Consider the following 12007-nt stretch of genomic DNA (forward strand, 5'->3'; position numbering starts at 1 on the left):
CAAATTGATAGGGTAAAATTAAAGACATGTTTACAATAACACTGAGCGCGTGCATCTCCACGTTATGGTAAGAGGAGTGACCTTTCCGGGCAAGATGCGCTAAACTGCTGTCGAATCACAACACAGGAACCGCTGGCACAATCAGAACTCGTTACGTATTTCTGAAGGAGGGACTTCATAGAACAAGGAAGTCATCAGCTCGTTTTTATGACAGTGGAAACAGCGGTATACAGATAAGTAAATTATGTGAAAAATACTGTGTTTTTTTACACGCGAAACATGAACACATGTTATATTGCACACTATAAACACAATCAAAGCTTCAAAAAACCACGAAAAATGGGACCTTTAAGATTGTGTCTTTAGAACTAGTCAGACCAACTGGCAATTAGTTAGGGCTAATCAGACTTACTTTTGGATTCAAATTAGACCGATCTACCTTTTTATGTAACTGACTTAAAAAAAGAGAAAAAAAAAACAGTCTAACTTGTAACTTGACTAACTTGTAAGACTTGTCTAAGCAGTTTATGCAACTTAGCAATCACCTATCAACCCCCTGGCAACCGCTCAGAACATCTTAGAAACAGCCTTACAACCACCTGCTTCAAGCTTTTTTCATATCTCATAGGAAACCTGCGAAAACATCTCTTTTATATGTAACTGAGTGCCTCAAATAAAACTTTTGAATATCTTTTAACCCTTCTAACCCACTTCACGTGATAAATTAAAGGGTTAGTTCACCCAAAAATGAAAATATTGTCATTTATTACTCACCCTCATGCCGTTCCACACCCGTAAGGCCATCGTTAATCTTCGGAACACAAATTAAGATATTTTAGTTGAAATCCGATGGCTCAGTGAGGCCTGCATAGCCAGCAATGACATTTCCTCTCTCAAGATCCATTAGTGTACTAAAAATATATCAGTTCATGTGAGTACAGTGGTTCAATATTAATATTATAAAGCAACGAGAATATTTTTGGTGCAGCAAAAAAAAAAAAACAAAGTAACGACTTTTATAGTGATGGCCGATTTCAAAACACTGCTTCAGGAAGCTTTGGAGCATTATGAATAAATCAGAACTTTTGCACATTCACAGCCTCATAACCAATTATAAAAGGAAAGCCCTGGCGATTTCTCCCTGAAATGTGTCAATTTGTTTTTGAATGGCAATGCATAGCCTAATTTTTACATTAAAAGTGAAAAGGTTCTGATATGATTTATCTTTGTTTCAGTTTTTACATCACAAAAAACAGCTGTTTTAACAGGGGTGTGTATTCTTTTTATATCCCCTGCGTCCGTGTCTGATGTTTTTTGTTTGTTTGTCAGGCCTGTTAAATCTTCTAAATTCAAGAATATTTATTTTTAATATCATTTTAAAATTTCAAACAAGGATTCAAAGTTTGTCTTGACAAGCTTTATCAAGTTATAGCTAAAGGTTATCCATCCAATAGCCTAGTTTTTTTTTCCCTTGTTAATATTTTTGTTGACTCTTTAATATGACCTGTGATTTTATGGATTTATGTATTTTACAGACCTCTGGTCTTTGGTATTACTAGGCTAAATTCCATGTGCTCTCTTTTATTGTACCCAAATACTGGTGATAATATTAGCATGACAGATTGTGAGCATGTCTGTCCTGCACAGTTAACAAACAAACAAGCCACATAAGGTTACACTTGAGTTTGACACACCTATAATTATGATAACAGCAACATATGAACATAGTATAATGATAACAGCAGCACACAAAGGAGGTTAGTGTGTACTCTGAGCAAGGCATTATATAGGGACTCTATAGGGCAGTATTTGTGTCGAGCATCGCGCGAGGGAGTGAGTGAGTGATTGTGAGGATGAGTGCAGTCAGTCAGTGAGCTGCTGCGGCCCGCGGACATCTGCACATCCAATGGAGCTGTGCGGATTCTCGACAAACTCCAGGTGTTTGATCACATTTATCATCACTCATATGATCTTTAGGGATGGACGACGATCTAGTGTGTGAATATGACTCCACCTGGGACACGGAGAGCGACGGGGACGAGCTGGAAAACACCGGCCGCAGCAAGAAGACACGGCCCGCATTCGTATGTTATTCTCTCTCATTAATCTGTGAACTGATACACTGTGGTACTTTTTATTTTATATCGCCTCTCGGACCCGTCGGTTTTATTTGCGGCGTGTTTCATCTGGTTTATATTGTGTGTTAGACGGACAGTCACCTCCACGCGCATCTTTTCCTCAGAAACACACGATAAGCACTAGCGGGAAGTGTGTAGATAAACCCTTTTGACAGGTTATTTATTTGCAGTCGGTTTACTTTTATCGTTTGAGTGTGTTTTGTAGAATAGCATTTTAGCTAGTTATTTATCGTAAGCTCTGCTGACCGGAACTACGTCACTCGCCGCCGATCTTCACGTCATCTGCTGAACGTCACATCGGGCCGCAGATGATTATAAGTCGCGTGAATCATCTTTGGTCTGCATCAGTTGTTCAAAACCACAAAATTTGCTCGCTACGTTACTGTAATTCTGACAAAATATACTGAATTTTTACAGTCTCAGATTTTAATCGGAATAAACGTCGGCCTATAATCAGTTGGCTCATTGCCATGGTCCTGCTTTTTAAAATGGTGTAAATCCGTCACACTATATTTTGTCACCCATGATATATTTTACATATTTTATCAGTTGCAGTCTTGATTCAGCTTTAGAAATTAGCTTTAAAAATAAATGTCTCTGTGTTGTGTAACTAAAAAGCGGACTAATTATTTTTTATTTCAATAAAACGAATAAATGAATTAGATGAAGTAAAATAAATTCGAGCTGGTGTTGTGGAGTAATGTTTAAATATTTAGGTAAAGTGAGTATATTGTTAATAATTAGCAAGGAGAATTTCTGTTTTGCCATGTAGTAGATTTCACTTTTCACTGGCATGAGCATATGTATGTAAGACATGAATGCATTTTATACAATTCTCTGTGTATCTTTGCACTTTAGATTTATCTCAGACTGCATATAACCATGAAATAGTCCTGAATATGAATAATTGCAGTAGATTATGAGTATATAAAGCTGCAGAAGCTGCTTCATTTACTAAAAAGTGTGCGATTCACTGATGACACCTACTTTTTAAGTGGAGAAACACCAATGTGTTTGTGTTTAAGACTTAAAGGATTAGTTCACTTTCAAATGAAAATTAGCCCAAGCTTTAGTCACCCTCAAGCCATCTCTTCTTTCTGATGAACACAATCTGAGTTTAATAAATATCCTGACACAACCGAGCTTTATAATGACAGTGAACAGGGGTAACAAGTAAGAAATTGCATCCATCCATCATATACGTACTCCACACGGCTCCGGGGGGTTAATAAAGGCCTTCTGAAGCGAAGCGATGCATTTATGTAAGAAAAATATCCATATTTAACAAGTTATGAAGTAAAATATCTTGCTTCCGCCAGACCACCTTCTGTATTCTACGTACGAAGAAAGAGTAAATCTCTTGCAGTTTAAAAAGTTAACACTAAGTCTTACGCCTTCCCTATTCAACTTACGGAAAAAGTGTAACTGAAACGACGCTAGTTTACACTTTCTTCGTAACTTCAACATGGAAGGCGGTACTGCAAACTGCTGCTTTCAGCCTATCACTCGCCATCTTTTTCTAGAACTGAAAAATACAATAGAAACCAACACAACCTTCTCAAAAAAATCTCTTAGTAGTGCTCTTGGTAGTGCTGTTGGTTATGGACAATATTAGTCGAAAAAACATCATGAATGCACACTTCGAAAATTCACTGGACATACTTCCTTCAGCACACTATTTTCAGAGTACTATGAAACCTCAAACTGTGGTATTCGGTTTGCCCTCAGCACGACTCTTCCTAGCATCACCCATTTTGACGTATATCTGCTAAACTTAAAGACCAAACGTAATGGCACTTCATACACCTAGACAGCAGGAGATTCTTCCCATAAGGGCAACTCATAAATTTGCTACAGTTTGATCATGGAAAGTGAAATTTGATGTGCATCTTCATCCAACAAAATGGCTTCCAGCAACTGAATTAAATTCCAGCTGCTAATAGCTTAATTTAATCATTTTGCAGATATTTTTGGGCGGCCTATCATTTTTAATTGGCCTACATCTTGTGAACACAAGGTCCAAGCTTCACAAGTCCTGTATACACACACACACACACACACACACATTCTGAGTAAACATGACACATTTCATGAATTTCTGATGCTCCACTCGAGGGACAACTACATAAGAAATCCTTTCAAGTCCTTTTTTTGGCATCAGCGGCTGAACATTTCCTGATTTCCTTTTGAAGTCAGTTGTTTCTTTTGGAACAGTCTTGAATTTTTGTTATTTTTAAGCTGTTTTATCAAATCAGTACCAGTGAGACTGTTGAATTTTGTATGCATATTTGGAAAGATAATTGTACACCAGTGCTATGTTATTCCATTTATTACTTTCAATGTTTATTTTCTATATTTAATGTGTCGTAATGCTTCTTATAAGACTTAAATTTCCATTGGAAGTGCAGGATGTAAATGGATGCGGTTGTGTTTAAAGTTGCACACTCACCACGCACACCAAACACGTGTTCTTCTGCAGAAATGAGAATGGCCAAAAACACACTCTAAGTCTGTGAGCTTGATTCACTGTAGGCGAGTTTAAAGAGTGGTCTGTTTATGACTCAGAAACACTGGATTCAGCACTCGGCTTTGAGCGTCATATCAGTAAAGTGCTTGAAAGCAGATGAACTTTCAAGCAGGCAGCTTCAAACTTGACTAGTTTTCACATAGACTAAATCAGTGGTTTAGAGAGTGGTATCCCCTGAGGTATTCTGTGTACCCCCTCTCTAACACTTAGACTGCAGTCACACCTTTTCCATTAAGGAACTATATCTGCCCCCTTAAATTGATTTTTTTTTTTTTTTTTTTTTTTTTTTTTTTTTTACTTTTTATAAAATAAATAATGTTTTTAATAAAAAAATGTTCAATAGAGAATTATGCCCTGATGGTAAAAACGAAGTGATACTTTTAAATATTCAACTAAAACTACCAGTAGGTGGCAGTAAGTCACTGTCTTAATGAGTGCGTCATTAGGCCTTATCATACACCCAGTGCAATGTGACGGCAGGTGCAACACAAGTGTTTTTTGCTAGTTTCAGCCTGACACAGTTATCATTTTCATGTCCAGCGCCACGTTGTTTAAATAGCAAATGTACTCGCGCCCATGTGTTCGCATAATGGGCGTGCTGGTTGAAAAACAGGTGTGTTCAGATGCATTGTTGGCATGTTACTATTTTGAGGTAACTGAAATAGACTGTGCCATTGACCAACTGAAAGCTGGTCAGTCAATGTCGCAGTATTTTTATAAAGAGCACGTTAGTAATATGACGCTATATGCGGGTGCATAACGCACGCACACTCTGCTTATTACACACACAGTGACGTGCAGCAGCACACAAACATGCCAAATATTAAAAATAAAAGGATTACAATGTAAGATATTATTATTGTGTGCGTAAAGATAAAAGTGCTTTGGTGGAATCTGGCTTTTCCCGTAAATGGTCTGCTCGTGGTCTTTAACCTCGCGCACGAGCAGATCTGTTTCCTCTCTAGAGATGAATTCAGTCTTTCTGCTTGCAAATTCTGCCATGTAAATAGCGAATCCACCATGGTGCGAGCGCAACTGGCTTTTAAAGGGAATGGGAGATGAGACTCTGATTGGTTTATTGCACGTTACGCCCAAAACACAACCATTACTCATGAAGAGAATAGGTACAACCCTTTCACACCATGCGCCTGGTGCGCCGACCATTTTTCCCGTCGTTAAAACTAGCAAAAGTGGATTTGGACACACCTTAAGTGCACCTGCGCCATGTGCTTCAGGCCATGCGCTTAGATGATGTTAAAATAGGGCCCATCGAGTCATTCATTCATTCAGTTAGGAAGCAAGTGGCTGTATTAATGAATGAGTCATTGAATCATTGACTCGATTGTTCAAAGCTGTGGCTATGTCTTTTGCTGGAACTATTATTTCATTGCAAAATAGAGCAAACAATACTGTGTTTAAAATGTACATCACTTGATATTACCTTTTTGTTTGTCGAACTGTTGTATAAAATCACCTTTGCAATCATGTGAATATTTGGATTTGTAATCTTGCTCGTATATTATATTATTAACAAATTAAAAACAAGACGTCACACAGGGTGTGTTTTTGTATCGTTTGAGTCTTAATCGATCTCTTTGCACACATTCTGTGTCTATATTTGTTTTTTATGCTAGTACTTAATCCCCTCTTTTACACAGGTACATTGTCGAGAACGGCAGTAATGTAGCGTGATTTACTAAGGCAGCAGACTGCATGCAATCTAGCCTATTATATGAATGCTGCTTTTGTGGATGCAGTCAGTTTTCATTTTATTTGAATGTTGTGTATTTATGGCATTTTGCCAGTTAGAAATGCATGCTCAGTTTTAAACTTATTTTAAGGTGGAGTAAAATTAAATAAACTGCAAAACTCAGCCTTTTGTTTGCTTCCACCTCACGTACCCCAGTTTGAGAATTACTGGACTAAATTGATCCCAGGTATATAAATATAATATATTTATTTATTGGTTATTAATGTATTTAAATTGGATTGTAGTATTTGAAATGGTTTGCAAAATAATGTGTTCTCCACAGACTGGCAAAAGACTGATGGAGTTATTGAACCACAGGGATATTCGTAATAGCCGCATTTTGATTAATATCATATTTTGATTATGTTCTCATCAAAGGGAGTACTGAAACAGTCTGAGAACCACTATTCTCAAACAGTGGATAGTTTGGGAATTGGGATGCAGCCAGTTAAAGGGAGTTGAAACTAATGTTTAACCCTTTGATCTTTCCAGTGGTCCAACTCTTCCTCCAGAAACCTCAGAGCGGCCAAGGACATGCAGAACTATAGACATGGATATCCAGTAAGAGCTTGGGATTTTCTCCTTTTTTAGTAAACTTAAAAAGTGCACTTTGAATTCATAAAAAAGGAAAACTGACATGTTGATGTGATGATCTCATTATAGAATATCAATGAAGAGGAATGCCCAGAAGAAAGAATGACTAATTTAAAATTCTATCTAAATGAAATTAAGTCATCACCTGATGGTACGTCCTTGTTTCCTCTTGATCTGCAATAACAAGTCCCAGAGTCAAGGTATATTGCACTTCATTTGAGCCCTTGTTTTGTGCTTCAGATGTGTCGATTGAGACGTTTCACACAGAGTGGAAGACGGATTACAAAAGACTGGAGAGAGTTCATTCCTACATTCAGTGGTAAGAAACACCTCTGTAACCGTACCTTGTTTAGCAGTGTTTGATGGGAAGGTCTCGGGAAAAGTGTGTAGATGAAGTGCTTTGTAAAACTGAAGATGTGTATCTCCTAGGTTGTTTCCTTTGCGAGAGCCAGGGGTGAACTACATGGCTGCAGAGCTCACCAAGAAAGAAATCCAAGTGAGTGGCTAAACTGGTAATAAACATAGTACCAGAGACTCCAAAACTACTTCATGTATGCATGTTCTGGATAGGTATGTTGCAAAGTGTCTCTCTTGTCCTGTTGTCCACAGGCGTTCAGGGAGAGTGATGAAGCTAAGAGTCGTCTTCTTGATTCCTACGAACTCATGCTGGGCTTCTACGGGATACAGCTGCTCAACAGAGAAACAGGGGAGGTGAAGCGTGCTGAGAACTGGAGGGAGCGATTCGCCAATCTAGAGAGGTGAGGTTCCTGCCTTTTTCAAACTTGACTATAACCAATATCCAAGACAAAGCTGACCAATGGCCAGTTTAATTCATGCTGACATGTATATCAAATTAACCCAACATATATTTGAAAATAGAAAAATTGCATTATTCATTGACAATATTGATTTTGAAATCACCACATATAAACTGACATTTGCTCTCCATGCATGGCCGTAGACCTTATTCACTGAAGTGCCACTTTTGATTTTTGACAGGAATTAATTTTTTTTTTACTGTGTTTCTGGATTGTTCTGCAGACAAAACACTGCAAAAATATCTTTCCAAGAACTTTCAGTAGACAAAAAAACTATATACAACCTGAGCTGTGGGAAATTAAAAGCTTTATAAAAGCTTTTTACAGTGGATGGCATTGAAAACAGCCTCGCTTTAATACCTATCATGGCGCTGCTCTGAATAAGGTCAATAGGTGGTGCTACAGCTAACAATCTGTCATAACTTCATAACTGTTTGATCAAGGAAATTTTCATTTGATTTGGAGCTTCTTCTGGACAAGTGCTAAACAAGCCATGAAAAATCAATTGTATAAATCAACAAAATCACATCAAATTTCAGCAGCTAATAACTTTCATTGTAAATCACTGATTGGTATGAAATTTATCATATATGTACATGGCAACTATGTGAGTCTGTGTATTCAATTTGATGAAAATTGGCAACAAGATGGTGCTATAGTGAGCAAATTCACATTTTTGCCAATAAAATTGGTTTCTCTGAATCATTCAGTACCCCCAAAATCACACATGCTCATCCATTTCCACACAAAAAGTTCTTTGAAAAACTTTTTATAACTCGTCCAAGGACGTTTGTTCAGTTCACACAAAATTGGTATGTACCATCTTGAGGCACCCTAATTGTTTAAATGGGTCATATGATGCTATTTTAAAAGTTCATTATATTTTTTATTTGGGTGTAATAGAGTAGGTAACATCCTTTAATGTTCCAAAAACATTATTTTTCACAAGCTTTACATTATTGCAGCTCCTCTATTCCCAATCTGTCTGAAATGCTCTGATTTCTACAAAGCCCCTCCTTCTGAAAAGCCCAGAGTGCTCTGATTGGCCAGCTGGGGGGGGGGGGGGGGGGGGGGGGGGGGGTTATCATAAATTTGATTACATAAAAACAAAATCGTAGACATTTGTCAGGTCTCATATCTTCAAATGTACTTTACAATTTCAATAAATTGACCCTATTAAGCCCTACACCCAAATGTAAGTTTTCCATGTTTTTTATAGATATAAAACAGCCTTCTAATTGACTTCTAAGAGGGTATTTAAATGAAGGTCAATAGAGCTGTTCCAAATAAGCCCACTTGACAAAAGGTGTGTTTTTTTTGTTGTTGTTTTTTTTTTATATGGCTATCAACAGCTTTTATTAATATGTGTTGTACTGCTTATCTTTGTAAGCATCACTAAGGCAAGTACAAAGACACAAAGTCATATCAGGCTGCAACAGATTTATTACTCTTTTATTTTAATTTTTTTTAATTAATACTCAACCAACTGTCACAAGTTTTTGTCATTTAAGACCGCAAAGTGACTGTCAGACAGAAACAATTAAGTTGGTTTCAAATAAAAAGTGAAATGAAATTACAGTAACATACGTGCATTTGCTACAAAATAAATAATAACTGTATTTCAAAATTACAAGTGGGCTTAAAGGATGTATTAGGATGTATCAGAACCATCCAAATAACTGACTGTGATTTTTCTCTCCTTTTTTGTGTTTCTTTATTTCACACATCACTGAAAAATAATGTCATATTTGCTTTCAGAAACATGCACAATAATCTCAGAATTACCAGGATCCTCAAGAGCCTGGGAGAGCTGGGTTTTGAGCATTTCCAAGCCCCTCTTGTGCGCTTTTTCCTTGAGGAGACCCTCGTCAGGAAGACCCTCAGCAGTGTTAAACGCAGTGTGCTCGACTACTTCCTGTTTGCTGTGCGTGACAAGCGTGAGCGCAGAAAGCTGGTCCGCTTCGCCTTTCAGCACTTTGAGCCCAAAGACAAGTTTGTATGGTGCCCCAGAAAAATCCAAAAACGCTTCAAGAAGAAGTCCGAGAAGCGACAGAACTCTTTAGCTGGCAGCGGAGACAGCGCAGCAAACGACGAAGGTCACTCCCGATACAAACACAAGGATGGAGAAGCCGCAAGTGAGCCTAAACACAGCAAGCCAGTTGGCGATCTTATAGATGCAAAGAAGGAAGGCGACAGTGACTCCATAATGAGAGTTGACTCCGAAAAACCTTCTGAGGGCTCATCAGAAGACCATGAGCCAAATCTAGATGCCTCTTCTGTAGAGTTACCTCTCAATAATGGCACCAGTGTTAACAACGGAGAGATTGTTAGTCTTGAGCCAAGCAGTGTTGAAGGAGGAAAGCTGCTGAAGTCACTCAAAAAGCTGAGAAAGTCCCGGAGGTCTCAAACACTGTCTGGGAATGTGTCGCTGGTTCTACCGCAGGATCAAGCGACTGTGATGACTCTCGGGATGAGATGGACAGTCCTCTCTGTCCAGCTGACTCCCAGAAGGAACTTGAAGAAACTGCCTCAGGTACAAGTAAGGAAAGGACAGTGACTGACAGCCCTGAACACAACTCCCCAACGCCGTCTGAGAAGTTCCCCAGGCCTGACTGCGATCATAAAGAGAAGAGCATCCGATCAGAAAACCACCAGAAGAATGGAATTAACTGCAACCAATCAAATGGATCAGAGAAGGAAGAGCCAATGGAAATTGTGGAAATGAGTTCATAGCTCGCCCATGAATGATTCCTGAATATGATAAAGCACTGAAAATGGACACTTTATAAACTTATTACAAGATGAAATGAATTGACCTGTTGTTTTCTAAAGAAGGCATTCATTCAAAAGGCTTTTCTTTATGCTTTCAGTGTATCAGTTCAGTTAGCGGGAATGTTATTGTCACCTGCATCGGCAGGGCCAAATGTACACCCGTCGTCTTATAGCCAGTTTATCTAGGTTGAACCTTTATTTGTCCATGCTTTCAGATTTTTTCCAATATTTGTTTTTTAACTGAAACTGTGAAAGAAGAATGTCGTTTTTGCATTCAACTAATAAGAAACAATTATTGATTAAAAATATTTCCATAGTGAATACGTATAGTTCGGATACTGTTTTTGAGCAGATATGCTGTATTTCCCAAAACATGTTTTGTTGATTACCCTGAACTGTAATGAAGGGGCTTGTCTTTTACTGAGGTAATGGAAATGCCCAAGTTCAAAAATGTTCATTTTACATCTGCAGTGAAGTAAGCTAGAAGCATTAATAAGAAAATAATCTCTATGATCAGTTGTATAAATCAGTCTCTTAGTGATTCTCTGAATGTTCAGCACATGCATTAACTCCCAATTTATAAAGCTTTTTACCTTTTTCCACATGACCTTAAATTAACCCTTCATGAAATATTCTAGAATAAATCAAACCTTTTTCACCTATGAATTACTGTTCATAGATGGTTCTTTTGTTGCTTTAAAACTGATTTCTCCTGTTCTCTGCACATGTTTATATGCTTTTTAAAGTAATAATTAAAGTGTACTTTCATTTGGCTTCGAGTACTTTCATTTCTGCATTTCATTATTAAGGATCGAAGAACATAAGGCAAAGGTGTATGTTTTGTCAACTTTCTTTTGTTCTTTAAAACAGAATGTGCACTAATCCTTTTTCAATTTCATAACGTTTCAAATCTGTCAAATGTCTTGAGGTCAAGTGATTAAAGAAGGAAAGGAAACAACTGTAGTTGGATGAAGTGTTTTGTAGTTCATGCAGAAAATGTGAAGGATCACTTGGCTATTTTCCCAGTGCTCACAGTCTCTCATTGAAATAATGAGTTTTTGTTTCTGGACCTTCTACAAAATATTTATTTGCCTATCAGCCTTTGTAAGTATAAGGTAGACTGCATACATAGTATGACGCATGCATGTAGAAACTGTTAATACTGTATTTTGACAAATGAAAGTTTGTAAATATAATCACTCATTTTATAAAATTATCATTTATGGAACATGCATATACAAGTTTTTGAAGTACTTTCAAACTATTAACATGGTAACATATAGTGTGGTTTATGAATACATTTAGTGCCATGGTATACAGTGCATCCTAAAGTATTCACAGCACTTCACTTTTTCCACATTTTGTTATGTTACAGCCTTATTTCAAAAGGGATTAAATTTATTATTTT

The 12007-nt window shown here is 37.5% G+C and overlaps 1 protein-coding gene across 1 annotated transcript; it reads left to right on the top strand.

Annotated features, from left to right (window-relative positions):
- The first annotated feature begins 1778 nt into the window (after window positions 1-1778).
- On the top strand, window positions 1779-11372 carry ogfr (opioid growth factor receptor). The gene is made up of 7 exons (XM_048178515.1): window positions 1779-2084; window positions 6908-6976; window positions 7079-7160; window positions 7250-7328; window positions 7439-7505; window positions 7619-7767; window positions 9586-11372. The coding sequence occupies exons 1-7, from the start codon at window positions 1980-1982 to the stop codon at window positions 10382-10384; spliced, it is 1350 nt and encodes a 449-aa protein (XP_048034472.1). The 5' UTR covers window positions 1779-1979; the 3' UTR covers window positions 10385-11372.
- Window positions 11373-12007: the final 635 nt, after the last annotated feature.

Source organism: Megalobrama amblycephala, linkage group LG24 (assembly GCF_018812025.1).
Source record: "Megalobrama amblycephala isolate DHTTF-2021 linkage group LG24, ASM1881202v1, whole genome shotgun sequence".
NCBI lineage: Eukaryota > Metazoa > Chordata > Actinopteri > Cypriniformes > Xenocyprididae > Megalobrama > Megalobrama amblycephala.